Source organism: Scyliorhinus torazame, chromosome 18, assembly GCF_047496885.1.
Source record: "Scyliorhinus torazame isolate Kashiwa2021f chromosome 18, sScyTor2.1, whole genome shotgun sequence".
In the NCBI taxonomy this organism is placed as follows: domain Eukaryota; kingdom Metazoa; phylum Chordata; class Chondrichthyes; order Carcharhiniformes; family Scyliorhinidae; genus Scyliorhinus; species Scyliorhinus torazame.
This window is the reverse complement of record NC_092724.1, coordinates 103,793,817-103,821,023: the sequence shown is the minus strand read 5'-3', so window position 1 is coordinate 103,821,023 and position 27,207 is coordinate 103,793,817. Positions and strand designations below refer to the sequence as shown.

The window sequence follows — 27,207 nt, the reverse complement described above, 5'->3', positions numbered from 1 at the left end:
GGGATTTTCCTTAATCCTGTTAGCCAAAGATATTTCATGACCACTTTTAGCCCTCTTTATTGCGCGTTTGAGATTTGTCCTACTTTCCCGATATTCCTCCAAAGCTTCATCAGTTTTAAGTAGCCTAGATCTTATGTATGCTTCCTTTTTCATCTTGGCTAGTCTCACAATTCCACCTGTCATCCATGGTTCCCTAATCTTGCCATTTCTATCCCTCATTTTCACAAGGACATGTCTGTCCTGCACTCTAATGTAATGAAATGAAAATCACTTATTGTCACAAGTAGGCTTCAAATGAAGTTACTGTGAAAAGCCCCTAGTCGCCATATTCTGGCACCTGTTCAGGGAGGCTGATACGGGAATTGAACCATGCTGCTGGCCTGTCTTGGTCTGCTTTCCAAGCCAGCGATTTAGCCCAGTGCTAAACAGCCCCTTTCCTTAAAAGACTCCCACATTTCAAATGTGGATTTACCCTTAAACAGCTGCTCCCCATCCACATTCCCTAGCTCCTGCCGAATTTTGTTATACTTGGCCTTTCCCCAATTTAGCACTCTTCCTTTAGGACACTCTCGTCTTTGTCCATGAGTATTCTAAAACTTACGGAATTGTGATCACTATTCCCAAAGTAATCACCGACTGAAACTTCAACCATCTGGCCGGGATCATTCCCCAATACCAGGTCCAGTATGGCCCCTTCCCGAGTTGGACTATTTACAGACTGCTCTAAAAAACTCTCCTGGATGCTCCTTAGAAATTCTGCTCCATCTACGCCTCCCAACACTACATGAGTCCCATTCAATGTTGGGGAAGTTAAAATCTCCCATCATGACCACCCTATTGCTCCTACATTTTTCTATAATCTGTCTACATATTTGTACCTCTACTTCACGCTCGCTTTTGGGGAGGCCTGTAGTAAAGTCCCAACAATGTTACTACATCCTTCCTATTTCTTAGCTCTACCCATATTGCCTCCGTGCTCGAATCCTCCATTGTGCCCTCCTTAATCACAGCTGTGATATCATCTCTGACCAGTAATGCAACTCCTCTACCTCTTTTACCTCCCTCTCTATCCCTCCTGAAGCATCTATACCCTGGGATATTTAGTTGCCAGTCTTGCCCTTCCCTCAACCAAGTCTCAGTAATACCAATAACATCATATTCCCAGGTATTAATCCAAGCCCTAAATTCATCTGCCTTACCTGCTACATTTCTCACATTGAAACAAATGTACCTCAGACCACCTGTCCCTTTGCGTTCATCATCTCTTCCCTGTCTACTCTTCCCCTTAGTCACATTGAGTTTATTATCTAGTACCTTACTGGCTTTAGTTGCTGCCTCTTTACTGACCTCTAACTTCCTAATCTGGTTCCCATTCCCCCTGCCACATTAGTTTAAAACCTCCCCAACAGTGTTAGCAAAAGCACCCCCAGGACATTGGTTCCAGTCCTGCCCAGGTGTAGACCATCCGATTTGTAATGGTCCCACCGCCCCCAGAACCGGTTCTAATGTCCCAAAAATCTGAACCCCTCCCTCCTGCACCATCTCTCAAGCCACGTATTCACTCTGACTATTCTTGAATTTCTACTCTGACTGTCTCGTGGCACTGGTATCAATCCTGAGATTACTACCTTTGATGTCCTACTTTTTAACTTATCTCCTAACTCCCTAAATTCTGATTGTAGGACCTCATCCCATGTTATACCTATATCGTTGGTGCCTATAGGCACCACGACAATTGGCTGTTCACCCTCCCCTTTCAGTATGTCCTGCAGCCGATCTGAGACATCCCTGACCCGTGCACCCGGGAGGCAACAGGCCATTCGGGAGTCTCGTTTTCAATCACAGAAACGCCTGTCTACTCCCCTTACGATTGAATCCCCTATGACTATAGCCCTGCCAGTCTTTTTTCCGCCCTTCTGTGCAGCAGAGCCAGCCATGGTGCCATGAGCCTGGCTACTACTGCCTTCCCCTGGTGAGTCATCTCCCCCAACAGTATCCAAAACGGTATACCTGTTATGGAGGGAGATGACCGCGGGGGACACCTGCACTGCCTTCCTGCTCTTTCTCTGCCTTTTGTTCACCCATTTCCTGTCTCCCTCACCAATCCTAATCTGCGGTGTGACCAACTCACTGAACGTGCTATCCATGACCTCTTCAGCATCGCGGATGCTCCAAAGTGAGTCCATCCGCAGCTCCAGAGCCGTCATGCGGTCTAACAGGAGCTGCAGCTGCACACACTTCCCGCCCATGAAGAAACCAGGTGCATCGGCCGCGTCCCTGAACTCCCACATTGAGCACGTGGAGCATAACACGGGTCTGGGATTTCCTGCCATTTTTACACTTTACCTTAACTGATTACAAATATAATATCAAATAATGAATAAGTGAAAGGAATAAAGATTTTACTCACCAATCACAATACTTACCAACACACAAAGAGTAAAATTTCTCCTAGCTACTGCTAATTGGAGCACTTTCCTTACCAGCCAATCAGGTCACTTCTTTGCTGTGATGTCACTCTTCAAAGGTAAGTTTTTAAAGAGGAAAACCTACCTTCCCGACAGACCCCTGGCCCCTGCTCCCACCGAAAATCTGAAGGCCGCTTCTCCGGCAGCTGTGTCCCCGCCGCTCTTTTATCCTGTGTCCCCGCCGCTCTCCTCACGCTCTTTCACTGTGTCCCCGCCACTCTCCTCCTTAGGCCAATCTTTTTTTTTAAAATGAAATACAGTTGTCTAATTGAAAGTGTTAGGATACCGGACCAGACCCCAACATTTGTTAGGGTAACGGACGAGAACCCCAAACAATATTTCAATTTGTAAAACTGTGAGGAAAGGATACTTCACCCCAGGAGTGATGACTCTGACCAATAGGTATCTGTTATGTCAAAACAAACTTTCATTATAAAAATATATTTTTAGTAAGAAAGGTTTTTCCAGTATAACACCTTCACAAACAAATTCATACAACAGTCAGAATATTTCAACACACCCTCAAAACCAAACCCAAAAGATTTTTTTAAAAATGCCTGATGGTGACCAGCTCCCTGAAGTAGGAAATGAACAGCTACCACCTCAGGTAGAATCCTTCTGTCAACCCTCAAGATATACTTGACTTTTTCTAAATGTAGGAACTCCATCAGGTCATATAACCACGCGGCAGCGGCACTGGGTGGGACCGAAGCCTTCCATTCACCCCCCCCCCCCACACAAACACCTAGCCCAGCTAAAACAAACTTTAATTTAAACACAAAATTTAACCACATTAACATCAACGAAATAGCTTAAACAGATCAGGAAAAACTTAAACTTACTATCAAGACCTCTACTAATTCCAATTAAGCAACCCAATATGGTTTAAATGCCACTTACAGATAAAGTTAACAAAACCGATTTACATGCTTATCTGTGTGGAGACTTTTGAAAAGAGTTTCTTTCAACAGCAGATCCAGTACACTTCTGTCTTGTCAGACTCAAAACTTGGCTCCTCCCATTAATTACATTGTTTGTGCCCACTCAGTGCCATGATCTGCTTAGCTAGGACTAAACACCACTCCCTCATAAATTATCTACACTCCAGGGATCTCCAGCAATCAAAACACAATTTCATCAGCCCTTTATCTGTAACAAAGTCAGTGGTTAAAATCAAATCAAATATATACCTTAACCCAGACTTTTAATAACATTACTGCAACAGATATAGAATATGAACAGTTTCTATATTCATCACAATATGCATTAACATCATTTTGCATCACACTACAGTTGAATCATGATCAGAACATTGTGCTGCAGACGGTTTGAGTAAAATATTACTAAATATATATTACTTTCAAAACTATGCTAAGTGTCAATGTCTTGCTAATTTTATTGTTAAGGACTGTTAATTACATTGTTACGGTTAAGAGAAAGGGGTGATACATATTCGTTGACTGAGCACATATAATAGGGGATCTAATGATCCACAAACATAAATTCAAATCCCATGGCCGGAACTGGGGAATTTAGGGGGTAGGTTAGCTCAGCTGGCTAGACAGTTGGTGTCTGCTGATTCGATTAACGGCAACAGCACAGGGTTCTATCACTGTTCCAGCTGAGGTAGACGCGGGGTCAGTCTGCTCGCCCTGCCCATAGGGGAAAATAAATCACAGCAATTAGCGATTATTCACTGAACCACAGTTAAGTACTGCCTCCAGGCAGGAAACTGAAGAAGTATAAATAGGGGATAGCTGGGACACGGTTGTGTGGGAGGAGAGCTGCGAGACTGGAAAAGTCAGTAAACTCCCTTGATAAAGAAAAGTTCCATGTCTCAGTTTCAGTTTCCATTGGCTCCCGTTAGCACTAAGGTCTCCAGTGTTCAAAACCACTGAAATTAATTAAACAATGGCTGTATCTTCACAGTTTGGTTAATACTATTTTTTTTATCTGAGACATGTTTTTTTCTTTCTTAGTAGCCTGTAACGTGGAAGTCTTTAGCAATCACCTTTGCTATAGGAGGAACACTCTTGGTTGTCATGAAATACTTTAAGAAAGAAAAAGAAGAAAGTAAGTCTTGGCTACAAAATAATTTGATCACTTTCATAGATTTCATAGAATTTACAGTGCAGAAGGAGGCCTTTCGGCACCAGCTCTTGGAAAGAGCACCCTACCCAACCCCACACCTCCACCTCATAACCCAGTAACCCCACCCAACACTAAGGGCAATTTTGGACACTAAGGGCAATTTATCATGGCCAATCCACCTAACCTGCACATCTTTGGACTGTGGGAGTAAACCGGAGCACCCGGAGGAAACCCACGCACACACGGGGAGGATGTGCAGACTCCGCACAGACAGTGACCCAAGCCGGGAATCGAACCTGGGACCCTGGAGCTAGGAAGCAATTGTGCTAACCCCTATGCTACCGTGCTTTGCATCGATTATAGGAAAGATCAGAGCATTTTCAAAATGGTGAAAAGCTAGAAATAATGAAAGTCCAAAGAGAATTGGGATCCATGTGCATACACCATTTAATTGTCAAGGGCTGCCCCAGAAATTACTCAAAGGGCAGCAGAATGCTAAATCTGAAGTACTAGAATACCATGAAGTACAAATCTACATTACCACAATGACTAAACTTCAAAAGTACTTAATTGGCTGCTTTGCAATGTCCTGTCTTGAAGAGAATCACAGTCTCATTTCATAAGAACATAAAATACTGTCAATGCACAGCAGGTCTGGCAACATGTGTGGAGAGAGAAACAAGTTGATGGTCTTTCATCTATTCTGATGAAAGGTTATCGACTTGAAAAGTTTATTTTTTTTCCCTCTCCACTGATGCTGCCAGACCTGCTGAGCTTTTCCACCACATTCACTTTTTATTTTGAATTTCTGGTATCCACAGTACTTTCGAATTTTCAAGCTACTGCATTGTGTGCAGCTTAGCAGGAACATTGATCTTAAGGAGCATTATCAAATAATATTTAACACCAAGCCATTGGAGCTATTAATTCAGGTGACCAAAAGCTTGGTCAGAGGCAGGTTTTAAGGAGCCTGTTATAGATTAAAGAGATAGAGAGGCAGCAGGGTTTAAGGAGGCAATTCCAGAGCTTAGAGACCTCCGCAACGGAAGGCATGGCTGCCAATGATTGAGAGATTAAAATTGAGATCATACAAGAGACCAGAATTGCAGGCTTACTGATGTCTGAGTGCTGTAGCACTGGCCATGATTACAGAGAGAGGGGGTGGTCAAGTTGGAGGTGATTTGAAAACGAGGATGAGAACTTGGATGAAATCAAACCTTTGCTTAACCAGGAGCCAATGTAGGTCAGGGACAAAGGGTGATGGATGAATGGGACCTGGTGCAAGATAGGATATGGACAACAGAATTTGAATGAGCTTAGGTTTATAGAGGGTGGAAGATATCAGACTGATGTGGAGTGTGTTGAAATTATTGAAAAAGCCCAGAGGTAACAAAGGCATGGAGGAGAGCTTCAGCAGCAGATGAGCCAAAGCAGGAACAGAGTTGGGCGATGTTATATCGAGGTGAAAATTTGCAGTCTTATGATGGTGTGGAGATGTGGTTGCTTGCTGATCCTGTGATCAAATACGACACCAAGCTTGCCAACAGTTAGGTTCAGTCTCAGACAGCTGACAGGGAGACGGATAGAGTTGGTGTCTAGGGATTGAAGTTTGTGAACACAGAGACAACGGCTTTGGACTGTACGATGTTTAGTTGGAAATTTCTGCTCATCCAGTACTGGATGTTAGACAAATAGGGCAAAATTCTCCACAAACGGCGCGATGTCCGCCGACTGGCGCCCAAAACGGCGCCAATCAGACGGGCATCACGCCGCCCCAAAGGTGCGGAATGCTCCGCATCTTTGGGGGCTGAGCCCCAACATTGAGGGGCTAGGCCGCCGCCGGAGGGATTTCCGCCCCACCAGCTGGCGGAAACGGCCTTTGTTGCCCCGCCAGCTGGCGCGGAAATTACATCTCCGGGCGGCGCATGCGCGGGAGCGTCAGCGGCCGCTGACAGTTTCCCGCCCATGCGCAGTGGAGGGAGTCTCTTCTGCCTCCGCCATGGTGGAGACCGTGGCGGAGGCGGAAGGGAAAGAGTGCCCCCCACGGCACAGGCCCGCCCGCGGATCGGTGGGCCCCGATCGTGGGCCAGGCCACCGTGGGGGCACCCCCTGGGGCCAGAATGCCCCGCGCCCTCCCCCGGAGCCTGCCGATGCCGCCTTGTCCCGCCGTTCAAAAGGTGGTTTAATCCACGCCGGCGGGACAGGCAATTTAGCGGCGGGACTTCGGCCCATCCGGGCCGGAGAATCCAGCGGGGGGGCCCGCCAACCGGCGCGGCCCGATTCCCGCCCCCGCAAAATATCCGGTACCGGAGACTTCGGCAACCGGCGGGGGCGGGATTCACGGCGGCCAATGACCATTCTCCGACCCGGCGGGGGTCGGAGAATGACGCCCCACAGTCTCACAATTTAGCAACAGCGGGTGGGTTGAGAGAGGCCTCATCAGGCAGAGCTGGCTATCTTGCATTTGGAACCAGGCATTGTCTGAAAATATCCTGAAGGGATATTTGTATTGCCTCCTTGTAGTTTCTACACTCCATACATCTGGAACTGAGATAGTGGGATACCACCTGATTTCAAATCTGCATAGGAACTATTTCTAATTGAATGCTAAGAGGAGAGTAATATTAGGCTGGGACACCCTTCATCTTGGGAGGGAAATGCCTACATAAGAGTCTATCCTTGGTAATTTGTGGCACATTGCCTGTGTGACTGCTCTTTCTAATCCTTTTTGGCAGTCATTTTCTAAGTTTGTGTTGTACACATTTGTCAAAAAATGATTAGGGTGGTTAATTTTTTCAATTTTATTCTTTTGTGGGACATGTGTGCCACTGGCAAGGCCAGGATTACCCATCCCTAATTGCCCTTGGACTAAGCTTGCAAGGCCATTTCAGAGGGCAGTTAAGAGGCAACCACATTGCTGTGGGTCTGATGTCATGTGTAGGCCAGACCAGGATAAGGATGGCAGATTTCCTTCCCCAAAAGGGCATTACTGAACCATATTGTTTTTTCACAACAACCGATGATAGCTGGTGGTATTGATGGTCACCATTACTGAAACTACCTTTTATATTCCAGATTTTATCATTCAAGTTTAAGTCCCATCAGTTGCCCTAGTATAATTTGATCCTATCTCCAGAACCTGGTCTTGCGATTACTAGTCCAGTGATATTACCACTACATCATCATCTTTCCATCTGTGGACTGAAGATCATTTACAATGTCAATGTTATATTTTTTAATATGTGTATTTGTTCCCAAAGTACCCTATTGTATTGGTATCTATAATGAAGATATGACAAAATAGAAAACTCAAACTGAAAATTCATATAAAATTGTGGAATATACAAATAGTGTGCTTGCCTGAAATTAATCAATTATTTTATTAAAATTGGCTTTATTTAGAGCTTGAGAAGGAGCGAACCCGCAGTATTGGGAAGGCAGCCCTTGGAGGACCCTTTTCACTCATCAATCATACAGGACAACCCAAGACGGACAAAGACTACCTTGGACAATGGGTCTTGATTTATTTTGGGTTCACGCACTGTCCGGACATCTGTCCTGAAGAACTGGAGAAAATGATTGCTGTTGTGGATGAAATAGGTAACAGTTTCAGCAAAGGTTGCAGCATATAGAACATAGAACATACAGTGCAGAAGGAGGCCATTTGGCCCATCGAGTCTGCACCAACCCTTAAGCCCTCACTTCCACCCTATTCCAATAACCCCTCCTTTATTGGACAGTAAGGGCAATTTAGCATGGCCAATCCACCTAACCTGCACATCTTTGGACTGTGGGAGGAAACCGGAGCACCCGGAGAAAACCCACGCACACACGGGGAGAACGTGCAGACTCCACACAGACAGTGACCCAGCAGGGAGTCGAACCTGGGACCCTGGCTCTATGAAATCATAGTGCTAACCACTATAATACCGTGCTGCCCATGACAAATGGTGACTGAAATTGCAAAACCAGTGTGTAAAAGGTTTTGATGTTCAAACTGATACCATTTTAAATCTGACTGATATGTGAGGCATATTTTTAAAGCATCTTTCATGTGTGAACGAACATTAAAATGTAATTTCAGGTTTACGTCGCCATAGTGTAGGTCCATAGATAATAGTATTGCTCCCAGGAGTTTATACAGAGTGATGCCCTGGCGCATTTTGTTCTGTTTTGCAGCACAGTAATCTTAATAACTTTTTCTTGAAGGCCACATTTTGTCTTTTTCTCTGTCTGTTGAGGAGATGTGAACGGAGGTTTAGAGAGGCATTGAGCAGTAAGTCTGCCAACTACACATAAGGGAGAATTGAAGCCTCAAGGGCACCAATACTTCCCTTGGAAAATCATTTATTTTGTATGCGCCTTTGTTCTATTGTGTACCTCACTCTAGCACATTGAACAGTAGATCTCCAAGTAGCTATTATGGTGAAGGCTAAATACCTGATATGAATCAAAAGCAAATAAATTACGTTGTTTAGTTTAATATCATGTAAGGAAAAAAGTTGAAAATGTAATGTTAAAATAAAATTCATGAATATCCTGACTAAAATGGAGCCAAGCCAAACTTGCATTCATGTAAGGATCCACATTATGTGATATTACACCTCTTCATATTTTCATAGCAATTCCAGCTATCAGCATCAGGTTGCATCAATACTTGTTGCAGCTTGTTCCCCACATTGCAAGGTTGACGGTATCAAGCTACAGGGCACCCTCATCAGTTTAGGAGCGATGAGGGTTTTGCAATTTTTTGATTGGGAGGTCAACTTCATTGCCACTTACTAGTCTCTCGTGACCGGTGAGTATCCCAATGGGTGTCTAGAACCATCTGTCCTTCCTCCCAGTACAAGGCAGCATCTGTGGAGAGAGAAACTTCACGTTCCAGGACTGTGACCATTCATCGGAACTGGGAAAAGTTAGAAATGTAAAGATGGTATGTTAGCTCCTGAATGGGGGGGGGGGGGGGGGGGGGCGTTGCTCCTGTGCAGAGGGAAGAAGTTCAACATGGTGGGAATTGTTTAAACTGCAGGGTTTTAAAACAAACACCTAACTTTACATGATTTTAAAAAAAAAGTGCTGGATAAACTCACCAGGTCTGGAAGCATCTGTGGAGAGAGAAATAGAGTTAATGTATGATTCTTCCTCAGACCTATCTTTTCAGGCCTCAAAGATCTATTCTTTAGGCCACACCCAGCAACGGCTGCTGTAGAGCTTGGACTGAATGCTAACAGCGGCCCCTGAGGAATTAAAGGGGTAGGTTTTAGCATTCAGTCCAGGCTCTACAGCAGCCATTGCTGCTGCAGAGCTCGCGACCCTAAAAGTTCATCTCCTGACCCCACTGGGGGTTGTGACCCACCATTTGGGAAGCCCTGCTATATGTTAATCTTCTATCATTATGCAAGATTGATTTAAATGCAATCTTAATTCCATTTGCCTATATGTTTGCATAAAAGATGTTTTGAGTATAGGAGCTGACCTATGGAGTGTTTGGTTACTTAGTTTTAGTTACTTAGTTCTACAAGTGTAGAAGGACTATAGAGAGTCGTTGTAACTTGTCTAATGCAGTCACATGTGTGAAATGCACAATGTTGTGTAATGATTAGATCTCTATTTTGCTTAAAGTGATCTCATATCTCTCTTGCACCTCCTTTACAGACAAAATCCCCACTTTGCCAAACCTGACACCACTTTTGATCACAATAGATCCCAACCGAGATAATGTTGAGGCCATGGCAAAATACGTTCAAGGTATGTTGGTGAATTTTTCGAAGATATATTAAATTCTGTAGTTAGCAGATCAGTTAGCACCCATAAGGAGAAACAAAGTTGAATGTTTCTGATTTAACCCCTTTTTGCAGAGGCAGCTTGATCGGTGCCATTTTCTGTTGTCGCTTCGCGATTTGACGCACACGATTTGACGCACGTGTAACTTTTTTTTCTTTTCATCTGACTAATAGCTTTTAAAAATCCTTTCTGAGACTAGCTGTTGCATGAATGAGAAAGGAAGATGGCATTAGATTAGGTACTTAATCTGCATTAAAGTCATAATTGCCTGTATGGGGCAAGTGTGCGAGTCTTCAGACACTCAATCGTTTAGTTGGCATGTGTTCTTACTGCCTCCTAGCACAAATTCCTTTGGGACATCCTGAGGTTGTGAGAGGCACTATATAAATTCATTAGGATGTAGTTTTTTTTTAGTGACTATTGTAATGTAATACAAAGAAATCTTTTGATTCTTTCTGTAGAGTTTTCTCCAAAGTTAATTGGCTTAACAGGGTCACAAGAGCAAATAGAACAGGTATCGAGGGCCTACAGAGTCTATTATAGCCAAGGACCTAAAGATGACGACAATGATTATATTGTAAGTAAATTGATTTCCATGTGCCAGTGTTTTTTGTTTCATTTTGAAAGATTGTAAGACGGTAACCGTTTCAGATAGGAGGAATCCTTCCATTCGTCAAGCCCACCTATCCACACTTTCCGTTGATGCAGTTCCTTTGGTGCATTTTGAATTTACCCTGAATCTCATTTGTTGTCATTGACTGGTCTAGTTTCTTCCTGAAACTCATTAAGGTTTATTGTTCCAGCACCCATGTCAGTAATCTCTTCCACATACATATCACCCTTTCAGTAAATAAGGGACAGGATTCCCCGGCCGCCCAGCCATGTGGTTCTTGGCGGCGCTCTGTTTGCTGGCAACGGGATTCTCCGCTCACACCGCTGTCAATGGGATTTCCCATTAAAGCCACCACACTTTACCGGGAAAATCGCGAGCGAGGGTACACAGCCGGCAGGACCAGACAATGCCACCGCCAGCAAACGACCGGAGAATTCTGTCCAAAATCTACTTCATCTCCTATGGCATTTAATTTATAAATAGGATTCATTACGCTTAAATGCTGTACACACAGAAAAGCTGACTTGGATCCAATTTGTCCAAACCCTGTCATAATTTTAAACATTTCTGTTATGCCCCTTTGGAATATTCTCTTCTCAAGAAAGGAAAGATCCAGGGCAATAAATCTCCCCTCATTCGTCATTCCATCGTGTTCTGGGATTGACTGTGTTCTTCTCTGTAACTTCTTCATTTAATAAATATCCTTTTTGGAACACAAAGACAAATAAATTCCACGCAGAACTTCCAATGTGGCCGTACCAGTGCCCAGTATAGTTTTAAAATGACTCCTCTGTGGCGCAGTGGTCAGCATTGCTGCCTCACGGTGCCGAGGAAGATCCTGGCCTGGGTTACTGTCCGTGTGGAGTTTTCACATTCTCTCCATGTCTGCGTGAGTCTCCCACAACCCAAATATGTGCAACATTCTTATTTTAAACAGTTTGGGAACATCGTATTTCGTGACCTGTTCATTAAAACTCAAAGAACTTTGTCAAATACAGTTCCATTTAGCATGTAATCCAGATGATCATCCCCTCTGCCAAGAACCCAGGTACATTTTCCAGTATTAATCGTCTCCACCTACTGATCAGGCTTGTCAACATCCTTTTAACCCTGTGCACTTTGATATTCATAATTTGCCACTGCTCCGTCTTTAGTGCTGTCTGCAAGATGAACACCGCGGGCGCAATTTTTTCCTCCCAAACCCATAATGATAAATATAAACAGCATCTTTTTTGCTGAGTCTTGTGTCACTCCAGTGGTACCTGGCCATGCACTATTGTTGTCTACAAATCAAATCTTTATCAATGCATTTCCATTTAACCCAGGGGTTTGGACGATATGCCTGTTGTGTAGGACAATCACGGATGTCTCCCTGGGATGCAAGTAGTTAACGTCCACTCTCTCATAACATCAATCTCTCCCTTATCTATTAGGTCTGTTGTCTGCTCAAATAAATCCAGTAAGTTAATCAAGCATGCCCTCCCACTCATACCTTCCCATGGCAGATTAGCTCATTCCCTTCAAGATGATCCTTTTTATCTCTCATAATACATGGTTAGAAAAGCATCTGAAAGTAAGGCATCCCAAGTAAGGCTACAGAACAGACTTCTGCCTTGGAACACCATTTCTCCCTTGTGCTTTTTCAGTGTGCCAATCCATTTTGTTTTATTTTCATAAATTTGATTTCCCTTTTCCTTGTCGCAGATGAACATTGGTTAAAAGAGAGCAAGTGTGGAAACTGGAAAGGAAAAAGGCTCAGGCTGGCCCATTAACTCTGTATCCTTGATACAGCGATTCAGATACTACAGGGCAACCTTTTTGCCATTTCATTTTCACACATCCTAAATTAATTGCAGTGGGGAACTTTTACATCACTCATTTTAAATAAGTAAATGCAATGTGATGTGGACGGCAGTATAGATCATGGAAAATGTATTCATTTATTCATTGTACTTTGCTCTATTAATAGAAGAGCACAAAATCCATTTCTTATTCTACTTGATTTAGATTGTGAAGTTTAGGTTACTTTCTTTTGCTGAGTTGCCACATTAGTTTAGGATTGTCACTTAGAACAAAGATACAGTGAGCAAAGAGAGATTTCCTTCCTCAGTTGGAGGCAGATATGATCCTGGATCCCAGAGTGTTTTGTAACAGATTGGGACCAATCCATAACTAAACATCAGCATTGGCTGTTCCTTCGTAGGCTGGGACACTTCTGAAAATATAGCTTACATTGCCAGATGATGCCAGTAGATGTTTTGTAGTTTTCATAGCTATGATTGTCCACCCCACAATGGTGGAACCTGCTGTGGGGGATGCAGCTGGCTAAACAAAGGTCCATTGATTTTGGCAGGACTGGAAGATCCCAGCGACAAACGGGAGTGGAAAATTCCGGCCCTTGTGCTTTTCTTTTTAACTGTTGATGGATTCCTTTGCTTTTAAATATGTTGCATTGGCGTGCACAGTGTCTGTATTATATGCATCCCATGTGGAAGGCACTCAGCCAGTTGATGAAGCTACATGCAACTGCCTTGGATCTTCCTAGTGTGTAAGGTTCTGTCCCGTAGAAGCAGTGAATTTATAATTATCTTTATTGTCACACGTAAGCTTATATTAACACTGCAATGTCCAAATTACCTAACAGCACGTCTTTCGGGACTTGTGGGAGGAAACTGGAGTACCCGGAGGAAACCCATGCAGACACAGGGAGAACATGCAGACTCCACATAGACAGTGACCCAAGCTGGGATCCTGGAGCTTTTTGATTTGTTCTTACCGTTTGTTGATTACAATTACAATGCACCTCAATTCCAGCCTCAGAACAAAATATTCCATTTATGCACCAATATTTTGGGTCTTCGAAAACCAAGTTACACACTTTTGAACAAGCTGAAAAAGTTGGTCAAATGAACATGATCAGAAACGATTTTTGTTTACTTGATATTTAAGAAGTGAATCTCAGTAAAATTCTTGAAGGGGAGCATATACTCTAAAACCTGTTTCGTAAAAAAAGACATTAGGCTTGCTTGAGTTGAAATATTTTCAGTTCTAATATGGATAAAAAGCAAAGGATTCTGTTGCAGATCACTGCCTTAATGTTATCTCTTTGTTTCAGGTTGACCACACAATAATCATGTATCTTGTTGGACCCAATGGAGAATTTCTGGAGTATTATGGTCAGAACAAGAATAATGCTGAGATTTCTAGTTCCATAGCTTCACGCATGAGAAGTTTCAAACACAAGTAATCCGAATACTTGATTGCGAACAAGAGGGCAAACCAAGCTGACCATTTCTAGGAAATAAAGGATGCAGTGTTTCAAATGAACAAAATAGCCCAAGGTTCTTTTTGGAAAGGGTACAAGTTTGTATATAGCAACATCTTTCTGCTGCTTTCAAAAATGTAGGAATGTATCAAAACTGAATGAATCCATGAACAAAGTTAAATGATAAATAAAAATGGGAGTTGCAAAGGTTGGTCAACATCTGTAAGGAAAAAAGACTTTATTACGCTGCTTCAGGATGTGTCCTTCATCAGAACTCACAAAATTACAAAAGATTGCAGTGGCTTGCCCCTTTAAGACTGCGCCAGTGCTTTTCTCTGCATGAACCACTGCATCCCGTTCCACTTTCCTGCTCATTCTCCATACCCTTTGATATTCCTCCTCTTCAAGCAACTGTCTAATTCATTTTTAAAGGAATTTATGGACGCTGCTGTGACTACAGGTTGTGGGAGAAAACGGCAGCTCCTATTTTCTTTCCAACCCAGCGTAGCTTAAAATTTGTGCCCTCTTGTTCCTGTCTAGCCAGCAAGCAGAATTAATCAATTGCTATTTACCTTATCCTAAACCCTTTATATCCTTGAAGACCCCGGTCACATTATCCAGTAACCTTCTCAGCGCCAATGACAAAAGCCTCAATCTCCAGTCTCCAACTTTTTTCATTCTTCATGGAACATGGGTGTCGCTAGCTAGACCAGCCCTTATTGTGTAACCCTAATTGCCCTCGAGAAGATGGTGGTGAGGCACCTTTTTTAAAAAAACTGCGGTGTCCATCTGATGTAGGTACACCCACAGTGCTGTTAGGGAGGGAGTTCCAGGATTTTGCCCAGCCCAGCAACAGTAAAGGAACAGCAATATAGTTTCAAGTCAGGATGGTGAGTAGCTTGGATGGGAATTTGCAGATGGAGGTGTTCCCATAAGTCTGCTAGCCCCGTCCTTCTAGATGGTAAAGGTTGAGGGTTTGAACGGTACTATTAAAGGAGATTTGGCAAGTTGCTGCAGTGGTATCTTTGTGATTAAGGTGCATTTTATTTCCATGGGTTTCTTCAATGTTATCCATGGTAAGTGCTGCACAGGCAGCGCACTGTCTGCCCGTGAGAAATTCAAAGTTGTCTTCACAGAGCCACTTTGAAGCAGTGTTATACAAAGAAATTTTCCCCTGGGATGTTTAATACAACCCATGCATTTAAAACATTGGAACAGGCAGGCAGCATATCTCTTTAGTCTCTCCTTTCTTTGAAGACATGTTGGACTCTGGTTCCAAAAAAACAGGCAGTCCTCTAAATCCTAAGGCAGGTGACCATTCTTCAAAGTGTGATCCTAGATACTGTTAGCAGTCCTATCATCTGGGAATTGTGGTGGGGGATAGAGGTGGCACAAGGAAACAAAAGAGATTCACATTTGAGCTTGATCTGCCCTTACTGGCTATCCATGGTAAATACATTTCCCAAAAGGGTCTTGGTGGGTAAAGAGAGTGTGATGCAGCTGATATTTACCTTCCCCATCACTGGGGAAATATTGCACACATTCTAATGCTATTATGGAGTGGGTTCAAAGATCCTGTGCGTACACCATACCGATTAAATCAGACAATAGTATATTCCATTACCTCCAAGTTAGAGATACTATTTTGTGTCGATAAATCAAATCTAAAATCTCTTCCTATTTTGATTCATGCATTGTCCAAAATCTTTTCAGTCAAATTTATTAGTGGACTTGACAGAACTGAATTTAAATTGCTGTGTCTTTGAGATATTGCATATTCTTGTATATCTAATACAAAGATGCGCACACAGGACATCTGTTTAAATGGTATTTCTGGCAACATTCAATTTGTACTGTGGCTTTTCAACAGTTCCGAGAGTTAACCTGTGAATATAATTTGTTAATTTAACTAAGCAGAGGTAAATATCAGAGACTGTACCTTTTCTATGTAGTTACATTGAGGAATATAAGATATTCTAGTGTAAAACTAAACTACCAGGGAGATATCTTTGTGAAATGGATCTGTCTAGAACCTTGAGCTAAGGTCTAGGATAGTTACTATTTCAGATGAATTATGGAGGTCAGTCATTCAAGCAGAAGTCGGTGGGAGTAAATGTCATGTAAATTAAGCAGGCCACTTGGTGTCCCTCTATTATCTTTAACTATTTCTTTGGCTGGGATCAATTTTCTTTTAAGACTATTAAAAGGACATGAATCTGTTTTTGGTAAACTAAACTCACAACATGCTCTCTGTTTCTTCGAAAATTCCACAGATGTCCGTGCCTTTATCTTTGATGATCATTAAAACAAGATAAAATGAAATGTTGTCCAAAATCTTTTCAGGTTGTATGACTCACCATATTTGAGCGGCATGGTCAGCAGTTTACAGTAACAGAATTATCACAGCATTGACTGTAGCAATGGTACATAGATAATAAGGGAAATACTACAGAAATGTGATAGGTAGAACTATTCTTCTACAGTCAGCCTCGTATACATTGACTCAATTTGACTGAAAATGAACAATCTGATTTGAAGATTAAAAATTCGACTTTTGGATTTTAAAATGGTCAATATAGGAGAACATTTATAAAAATAAAAATTACAAATGTGCACGGTCATAAAACAATTATAGCTCCTATTGTATATTGAGAATAATGGGGAAGCATTTGTTATATTGGAGTGAATCGGACAGTAACTTCCAGAGTCCGCACATACATGATTAAGTGGGAAAATCAGCAAGTTGTGATCGGAGTTTTCCTGCTGCTTTGTAGGCTGTGCTGTAAGAGCGCCACGCTGATAGACTTTAATGAAGAAAATGAAATTATTTTCCTTACCCACAAATTACTCAATAAACAAGACAGAAACAGCTAGGGCAGTTGCCTTCAGGTGTAATTGATGCTTTTCATTGCTTAATAAGTCATAATTATGGCCCTGGTATTCTGGCACTAAAAATTAAATTTTACAAGTGTGGAACCACATTCCTTCAGAGTTTAATTAGTATTGGCAATTTAAAATCAAATTTGTGGCCAGATCTTCTGGACATATAACCCAAGTTGCCTGCCAAGACTCCACGGAACTCCCAATGTGCTGACCTTTGGGAATTGTGCATAAAGTTTGAACTTTTTGAACTCCCCTACTCTCTAGGAGTCTCAACAAATGTCTCTGCCGACTTCCGGTGACGGCGGGCGGGAGGCGGCCGCACAATGGAGGGCTCCCGGTCGGCAACGGCATTTTCGGTACTTTAAGCCCGGTCCCAGGGTCCGCGGAGGCGGCAGAAGAAGGGAGAAGGCACGGAGGAGGCACAGTGAAGACACAGGAGGAAAAAAGGCACAGAGAAAAATGTCGAGGCTGAGCAAAAAAACGGCCAAAAAAAAAACAGCTGGAGGTCCGTCGGGGAGTGGAAAGGTCATCGTGGGGTCACCAGGAAAAATGGGGGCTGGAGCACCAGGGAGGCTGCACTGCTTACGGCTGAAGAAATAACTAAGGTGATGGCTGCGGAATTTGAAAAGCAGTTGGCGCAGATTGCGAAATGCATGGAGACGGTGAGGAAGGAGATGAGGGAGGTTTTGAGTGTGCTGGTGGAGGAGGCGGTTTCCCCGGTGAGGACGGAGGTGGCGAGCGTAGTGGCGGAGGTGTGAGAGCAAGGGGAGGCACTGAAGGAAGTGGAGGAGACGTTATTGCAGCACGGTGATCAACTTGCCTCGATGGGGAAAGAGATGCGGAAGGTGATGGATACTAACAAGGATCTGCGAGGAAAAATGGAAGACCTGGAAAACAGATCCAGGCGACAGAATTTGAGGATTGTGGGGCTGCTTGAAGGACCGAAGCCGACTGAGTACTTTGCCGCGATGCTGGCAAAACTATTGGGGGAGGGGGAGGATCCCTCCCGATATGAACTGGATCGGGCTCATCGGTCGTGGAGGCCTATACCAAAGGCGAGTGAGCCGCCAAGGGCAGTGACTCTGCTTCCGTAGGTACAGGGTGAAGGAGAAGGTCCTGAGCTGGGCCAAGCAGAAGCAGGTGGTGCAGTGGGCTGGAGCTGGTATACGTGTATACCAGGACTTTACGGTGGAGCTGGCAAGGAGGCGGGCTGCCTTCAACCGGGTGAAGAGGGCACTGTACATTAGCAAGGTGCGGTGTGGCATTGTATATCCAGCAAAGCTGAGGGTGACTTACAAGCTCAGGGACTTTTATTTTGGAACGGCGGAAGCAGCAGAGGAGTTTGCAAAAGCAGAAGGACTGTGGCAGAACTGACAAATTGAGGAATGGCCATGTGCCGATGTAACCTCATGACTGTATTTTCTTCTTTTTTGTATCACTGCGCGTGGGTGTAGAGATTAAAGGAGCCAATGTGGTATATATTTGGACAAGGGAAGGGACGGGACTTTCACTCGAAATGAGAGTTCTTTGGGGTGTAGGTGGATATGCGGGGTTTGTGTGCTAAAAGGGGATGTTTGGGCTTTCCTAGGGCCGGGCAAGTGGGAAAGTGACCCGGGTGGGGGCCTCCACGCTGGCCGGTTTAAGCCAACCAGTGAACGGGAGTGAGGTGGGGGAGGGGCTGCGGCCATCGGAGCCTGGCAGAACAGGGTCCGAGTGGCCTAGCCGGGGTGGAAAGTTGGGGGGAAGGAACCGAGGTTGGGAGGAGGAGTTTTACAAGAGGCAGTGGACAGGAGGAGCTGGAGACCTGCGCGGGGGGGGGGGGGGGGGGGGGGGGGAGGAGAGCTGTGTACGGTTAAGGGTGACTACGGGTAATCCCTGATTCCTTTTTGCCATTTTTTTTTTACATAGAACATACAGTGCAGAAGGAGGCCATTCGGCCCATCGAGTCTGCACCGACCCACATTAATCCCTCACTTCCACCTTATCCCCGCAACCCAATAACCCCTCCCAACCCTTATGGACACTACGGGTAATTTAGCATGGCCAATCCACCTAACCTGCACGTCTTTGGACTGTGGGAGGAAACCGGAGCACCCGGAGGAAACCCACGCACACACGGGGAGAACGTGCAAACTCCGCACAGACAGTGACCCAGCAGGGAATCGAACCTGGGACCCTGGCGCTGTGAAGCCACAGTGCTAATCACTTGTGCTACCGTGCTGCCCCATTTGTTTATGTAAACATGCGGGCTGAGGTTTGGGGGTTGGTGGGCGGATGGGATCGTTGTTATTATGGGGATTGACATATCTTGCTGATTATTGTTTATTGTTGGTGGGTGTAAATGTGGGAGAAAATGTGAAAAAGGAGGAGAATAAAATAAAAAATAAAAACCCAAATGTCTCTGACTCTGAATTAGTTGGAACTTTATAATTGCCCATGTGACACTGAAGAATCATAGCTAAACCATTGAATAACTACAGAACTGACCCCACCAACCCAACTTGACCAACCAACTAGTCCTTGACCTTGCCACTGTGACTTATTTGCCCACCTGTCAAACTCTGCATCTGCCACTTACCTCACCCGCCTACCACCCTGCCCATTCACTCATCCATTCAAATATTTACTAACATAGTTAGTGGAAATTTAAATTTACCATGTCGTAAAATGCAGGCAGGTCTTGTTTCACCGCCGCCGTTCTCCGATCAATCTGTGCTCGGAAGGCCCAGGAAAGAAAGTAGATTTTTGAGATTGCCGTTTTGCGGGAGGTCCAGGCCAAAGATTGTTTTGTTTGCTTTTTCTTTCTGCCTCTTATCTCTCTCTCTCAATTCCATCTTTCTATTTCTCTTTCTTTTTGCTTTCTGTTTATAATTTATGTGGGGACCAGAGGCCCATGCTTGCTTTTCCTGTATCTGCAGAAATCTCTTTAAAAAACACTTACTTTGGAGAGATCGCCATGAATATTTAAAATGTTTTAAATTGAAGCGCCCAATTATTTATTTCCAATTGGGGGGCAATTTTAGTGTGGCCAACCCACCAACCTTGCACATCTTGGGTTGTGAGACCCACCCAGACACGGGGAGAATGTGTAAACTCCACACACCGGGGCCAGGGTCGAACCAAGGTCCTCTGCGCCGTGAGGCAGTAGTGCTAACCACCATGCTGCCCTCGCTATCAGTGTTTTTAAGGATTGCCGGTTAGGTTCAGTAACAGTTAAAGAAATTGTACTGTCATGGCTATTCCAACCATTTCTCTTTGGAAGTTGCAGTCTGGGTTCCTTGAATAAGTGTGAGGCACTGATTTGCATATCTAAATATGGGGCAGCACGGTAGCATTGTGGATAGCACAATTGCTTCACAGCTCCAGGGTCCCAGGTTCGATTCCGGCTTGGGTCACTGTCTGTGCGGAGTCTGCACATCCTCCCCGTGTGTGCGTGGGTTTCCTCCGGGTGCTCCGGTTTCCTCCCACAGTCCAAAGATGTGCAGGTTAGGTGGATTGGCCATGATAAATTGCCCTTAGTGTCCAAAATTGCCCTTAGTGTTGGTGGAGTTACTGGGTTATGGGGATAGGGTGGAGGTGTTGACCTTGGGCAGGGTGCTCTTTCCAAGAGCCGGTGCAGACTCGATGGGCCGAATGGCCTCCTTCTGCACTGTAAATTCTATGATAAATAAGCTCCTGACTTTTTGACTACTGAGCACCCATTTAAAGGCTTGATATTGATTTAGCTGGACGGATGGTTGCACGGGTTTCTTTGATAATGCGCTGGAGGCTTTGACGGATGAAGTGCAACCGAGAGACATGTTTGAATTCGTAGTAGCCCCTCGAGAAATATTCTTGGGAGGTAATGGGAAGATGTAGCGGCAATTGCCGATGCCAGAAATGTTTCCCCTTAAACGCGGATGTAGTGCAAGAAAACATTTAATGATCTCACACGAGTTGTCAAGGTGAGAGACTGCACCTTCAAATGCAACATTCTACAAACTGCACCAATACGCGAAGGCCTCATCCATTGCTCAACTGACGACATACAATCACTCACTTGTTCTTTTAAATGATTGCGGTCAGCAGCTCCCCACACTGTTCCATATCTGCACACTTCATAGTGTGTAATGTAGCGAGAGGCTCACAGCACTTAAAGGCAACCTGAACCAGTTAAAGGGCTGGTGCATTGTGGCTGCAAGATCTGATGAGTGTTTTCTTCAAAGGTCAATCATGATTGGAGCAATTGTAGCCAAAATTTCACACAATGCACTTGAGGCTTTAGGGGTGGGGGAAGGTGAGAATATGGTAAGGCATACTGTATCGACTGGGGGAGCACGGGGTCCTGGCATATATTCAGGAGATAGCGAACAAGATCAACAATATGACATGAATTGTCATAAGCATGAGTTCATCTGCCTCTACTGCACAATTCACTAAATTTCGATCACTCGCCTACTAGCAGGTTCTATCAAACAGTACTCCGCCCTCCTGCACATCCTTTACTGCACCCTCACATACATGGCACTGTTGCCTCACTAACAGCTCATTCAAACTGGAACTTTTACACCATGACAGCCACATCACCCAAACGTGTGCTATTCACTGACATGCCTTTTTATGCAGAAGAAGGTGGTGCAGAAGAGGAGGTGGCAGAAAATAACAGTAAGAGAAACGAGGTGTCTGCATATTTTACCCTCCACAGAGGCAACAATACTGGCTATCATGGGAAGGGGCATCACTGAAATCATGGACACAGATATATCTCTAGCTGCATACCTAATCCTCCTCCTCTCATCCCACTTCTCCCTCCATAAGACATCGGAGCAGATTTGAGCCATTCGGCCCATCAGGTCTGCTCCACTATTCGATCATGGCTGATACGTTTCTCATCCCCATTCTCCTGCCTTCTAGTAATCCCTGATCCTGCTTGGGTCACTGTGCGGAGTCTGCACGTTCTCCCCATGCCTGCGTGGATTTCTTCCGTGTACTCCGGTTTTCTCCCGCAAGTCACGAAAGAGGTGCTTGTTAGGTGAATTGGACATTCTGAATTCTCCCTCTGTGTACCCGAACAGGTGCTGGAGTGTGGTGACTAGGGATTTTCACAGTAACTTCATTGCAGTGTTAATGTAAGCCTATAAAGATTATTATTATTATTATTATTATTATTAATCAAGAATCTATCTGTCTCTGTCTTAAGACACTCAGTGATTTGGCCGCCACAGCCTTCTGCAGCAATGAGTTCCAGAGATTCACCACCCTCTGGCTAAAGAAATTCCTCCTCTCTGTTTTAAAGGATTGAACCTTCAGTCTGAGGCTGTGCCCTTGGGTTCTTGTCTCTCCCACTGGTAGAAACATCTCCACATCCACTATCTAGGTCCCTCAATGTTCTGTAAGTTTAATAGAGATCCCCCCCCCCTCATCCTTATAAACTCCATTGAGTACAGACCCAGAGTCCTCAACCGTTCCTCATATGACAAACTCTTCATTCCCGGGATCATTCTTGTGAACCTACTCTGCACCCTCTCCAAGGCCAGCACATCCTTAGAAACGGGTCACACAACAGCTCACAATATTCCAAATGGGATCTGACAGCCTTACACAGCCTCAGTAGGACATTTTGCCCGTGTATACAAGCCCTCATCCCTCAAGTTCCTCAGGGTGAGAAATTGTGTAGGCTGTAAACATAGACTTCCTCCTCTCCCTTTCCAAATACCCAATTCCTGGGCATAGTTTAGTTGACATGGGCTCACCTCACCAACGGTTCTCCCACCAGTGGGAAACCACATGACTCCCGAGGGGGAAGCCCTGTCAGGAATGTAACTGGCCAGCATCGGGCCTTCACTGGGATTAAAGACCCTGGCGGCGGAATATCCACCCTCCATGAGAGATGCCAGCTAATCAGTGGCTAGTAGCCACTGGGATGGTGGCTGCATCTGGTAATGAGAGAGAGGCTTAGGAGCTTTAAGGGTTCCAGCCCGCAGGTGAGGGAGGGTGGGATGAGAGGGCGTGAGAAGAAAGTGGAAGGGGAGTCAGGGGCAAGTGCAGGGGGCTGAGTCCCTTGAAAAAGGGACCTGTCTAGAAGGCCTGGAAGCATGGAAAAGCCTTCCACTCCCATGTAATCCCACAAACCGCCAATACATTCTGGTGGGTTCAGGGATAATTGGTGTTAGTTGGCTTGGTAATGTACAAGAAGATATTGAAGAAGAGAAAACCATTCTCTCTGATCTCACACTCACCACGAGCGGCTAAGAGGTTGTCACTGCGAGTAGTTTCAAAGGAATGATAGAGAAGCAAACTACACATGATGAGACACGACACAAGTACACTGGAGGCAGAAGAAGAACGCAGGTGCCGATTCACTGGAAGGCAAGGTCACACACTGGAGAAGCTGCAGAAGCCTCAGAGGAGGACGTTGATGGCATATGTTACAGAAGAGCAATGCGTGGTCCAATATTTTTCAGGTTCCTGGTAGGCTTACCAATGTCAAGATGCATGGAGGAAATCAACATGGTGCAGGGCCTTGCACAGAGCTCAGAGTTCAACCTTTCCAAATATCATGGGCTGGATTCTCCGCAGCCCTGCGGTGAAATCGCGTTTGGCGCGGGGGGCGGAGAATCCACTTTTACGACAGGATCGGGCCCGGCGCCGCACCCACGATTCCCCGGAGAATCGCCCGCGCGCGATTTACGCAGCACGGCTCGGGGGGCCATTGCCAGAGGCCCTCCCAGCGATACTCCGGTCCCGACCAGCTGAATTCCCGATGCGTGGTTCTAACAACATCTGGCCGGTCGTGACTCTCGCCCAGCAGCTGCGGACTCAGTCCGCGGCCGCACTGGTGGGGGGCGGAATGGTCAAATACCGGCGTTGGGGGGGGGGTGTGATCGAGCATATGAGATGTAGCGGCGTGGGACCTTCTTTCCTCGTCCAGGTCTGTCGGCTGAGTCCGCCATCGTGTTTGGCGTGGCCGCTTGAGGACGCCACCGTGTGCATGCGCATACTCGGAACCGGAAGTGCGGGGGCCCGTATTCGCGTAGGTTGGTGAATAACTGATAATATTTTTAAGGAATCTCCAGGTTAAAACTCCAGCGTTTTTACTCTGGCGTGGGGACATAGCCCCATTTTTGGAGAATCCAGCCCCATACCTGTGGAACCCACCATAATGGAGAGTCTGCTGACTGATGGCTCAGCCTCCTGTAGCATAAGCAGCTTCTAGCAAAGGTCTGAGTGCTATAGTGTAAGGTCAGGCTAAGGTCATGGCTCATGGACACCAGGGCTTCATAACAGTCCAAAAATCTGTCCTCCAACACATTAATAGTTGACAGTTCCGTGTAGGACAAACCTGCAGCCTTCTCTCAGGGTGTTTATGCCCCCCCCCCCCCCCCCCCAGCCCCGGTCCCCCGAGACATAACCATTCCCTCTGCTGTTGCCTGTTATCCAGCCAGACCAGACTGCCACAGACCACATTAGCATAATGCAGTCTGAAGCTGGACCTCCTCGACCTAGACTGCTCAATGTTCAGCTTCTTGGCTAGTAGGTGGCACTGGAGGTGTACTCAATAATGTTCCTTGTGGCATCCTGCAGTGCACATGTGTGTGGGTCCTGGACCAGAATCATGAGCCATGTCATGAGTAAATATTCCTTGTCATTCAATAAGCAGCTTTTTGACCTACCAGGGTGGCGCCAATGCAGTTGGCACAGAGGACTGCCACATAATCATAACTACTGCCATGTTCGTAGGAATTTACTTGTGTAAAGCGCTTCTTGTATTTGCAGACCACCTGCACATTGAATGAGCGGAATCGTTTCAGTTCAGGAAATGGCCACGTGGGAAATTCATAAAGCAATGCACATGCAAACATTTTACACTGCTCTATGGGGAGCCCGGTAATCTGAACAAACCCTTGTGATCATTCAGCCTGCTTGCCTCTGGCAAGAGGAAATGTGCCAAAGTTGCCTTTCTTTGCATAGATAACCTCAGGGCCTTCCTTATGTAGCAACGCACTTCAGACTGTGAGATATCACTTGTGTTTACAACAGCAGCCTGGAAGGAGTCAGGCTCATAAAGGTTAAGAGTCAGTCTCACCTTGACAGCCAGGGGCAATGCTCTCCTTGTCCTGTTTTGAGATTGGAGATGTGGCTGCAGCAGTTGACAGATTTTAGTCGTAACCGCTTGAGTGAAAGAAAAAGGTCTCAAGAAAGGTATTGCTGAAATTGAAGGAAGAAAATTGTTTAAAAAACTCTCTGCGAATAAAATCTCTTGCAAGCCCTTCTCCTCTTCCTCCTCCCTCTTCCAAAAGCATGCCGTTCTCTGTATGACCTCTTTATATTTAATGTCAATCCCAAAGGAACTCTGCTTGGCAGTATCAGGAAACTTGCACATTGTTATCCCTGAGAGCCCTGTGGGCTGCACAGAACAATCATATCATAGAATTGACAGTGCAGAAGGAGGCCATTCGGCCCATCAAGTCTGCACCGGCTCTTGGAAAGAGCACCCTACCCAAGGTCAACACCTCCACTCTATCCCCATAACCCAGTAACCCCACCCAACACTAAGGGACATTTTGGACACTAAGGGCAATTTATCATGGCCAATCCACCTAACTTGCACATCTTTGGACTGTGGGAGGAAACCGGAGCACCCGGAGGAAACCCACACACACACGGGGAGGATGTGCAGACTCCGCACAGACAATGACCCAAGCTGGAATCAAACCTGGGACCCTGGAGCTGTGAAGCAATTGTGCTATCCACAATGCTACTGTGCTGCCCCGTGCTGGACAAATTCAGAGAGCTATACAAAAGCCATCTGCTTATCATAACCGAGGCCGGCCAACAGGTGTCTGCTCATTTGCTAAGACAAAGGGCCCCGCAACCTTCCTTTCAATTCTAAATGATTGAGACAGTTTACAACCTTGGGGACCCAGATGAAGGATACATATCCATTGTCAAAGACTGTGTGGCGAGATGGAAATCGTAGGACATGGATTTCTGGCTAGTGGAATCAGTAATATTGCTTTGCTGAGCTGCAAAGTTTCAGTCTGCTCACACATAAGGAGCTCTGGCTCAGGTTTGGACACTTGGCCCCCATCTACACTGCTCCTGCTGGAAATTATATACTATTTCCTACAAGATTGATTCATGTCTGCTTGCCGGTCTCATTGTGTGAAGTCAAGATCACCGGAAAAGTGAATGAAACAGCATCGGTTTTCAGCTCACCGACCTCTGTGAAGGAATACCTCATTGGACTTTGATTCTGGACTCTGGAACCGTTCTGGATCATTATTTCTTTTCTCTATGGTCACTGCACTGTAAATCTTTCTTTTTCACTCTCTCTTTTACTATGTGAATATAAGTGGGACAGTGTTGTGACCCTCCTCCTGTGAAAATAAACTAACCCTTTGAGTTCATGCTATCTTGAGTTTACTGGGGGTTGTTAATAGAAAGTTGGTTCGCACCAAAACCGAGGGGTTGGGAAATACGCTACTATTTATAAAAACAACTTTCTGATTATGGATGGGTGACTGAGAGGAGAAATTAGTGTTGTTTAAATCAACACCCTTCCTGTCTGTAACAGTAGCATGTAACATTCCATTCAGTCCAAAGGAACCTGCATCCCCCTTGCTACCTTTTATGTCTAGGGAATTGTCACCAACCAGAGGTATTGCCATGAACCTTTTGGAGACATTAGTGCTGCTCCAGCAAACCGAATCTCCCAACAGGCGGCCTGTGGTTCTTGACATGCTGGGAGATGCCAGTTCCGTCAATGCAGCTGCTGTCCTGACAAGAGATGGGGAACAAGGGAGAGGTCATCTCATCCCCTTGCAATTCTTTGGCCTCAGCACATTCCCATGTCGAGTGAGAGAGGACTTGCAGTGCTTACACTGAGACAGGGGATGTGTGATACATCCTCGATGGAAAGATCACTTTCTTTGGCAATGAGGGAATATCTCAATAAAAACTGCCACAAATAAACTGTGGTGTCAGAGTTAAAAGCAGCAGTTTGTTTGTTGCTGGGACTTTGAATCACAGTGGAGTGTCTTGGGATGGGAAAGGGTTGTTTTCTGAACACAACTTATTTCCTATCCATCCACAGGAAGGCTAATCAGAAAAAGTAAAAAAAA

General features: G+C 45.1%; 1 protein-coding gene across 1 annotated transcript in view; it reads left to right on the top strand.

The window, feature by feature from the left end:
• Nucleotides 1-16,543, top strand: part of LOC140395400 (protein SCO1 homolog, mitochondrial-like) — a 34,241-nt gene extending 17,698 nt beyond the window's left edge. The window contains exons 3-7 of the mRNA XM_072483110.1: nucleotides 4,451-4,541; nucleotides 7,962-8,159; nucleotides 10,215-10,307; nucleotides 10,805-10,920; nucleotides 14,072-16,543. Coding sequence (XP_072339211.1) covers nucleotides 4,451-4,541; nucleotides 7,962-8,159; nucleotides 10,215-10,307; nucleotides 10,805-10,920; nucleotides 14,072-14,203 — 630 coding nt within the window. The 3' untranslated portion in view covers nucleotides 14,204-16,543. The remainder of the gene's footprint in view (nucleotides 1-4,450; nucleotides 4,542-7,961; nucleotides 8,160-10,214; nucleotides 10,308-10,804; nucleotides 10,921-14,071) is intronic.
• The last annotated feature ends 10,664 nt before the right edge of the window (nucleotides 16,544-27,207 follow it).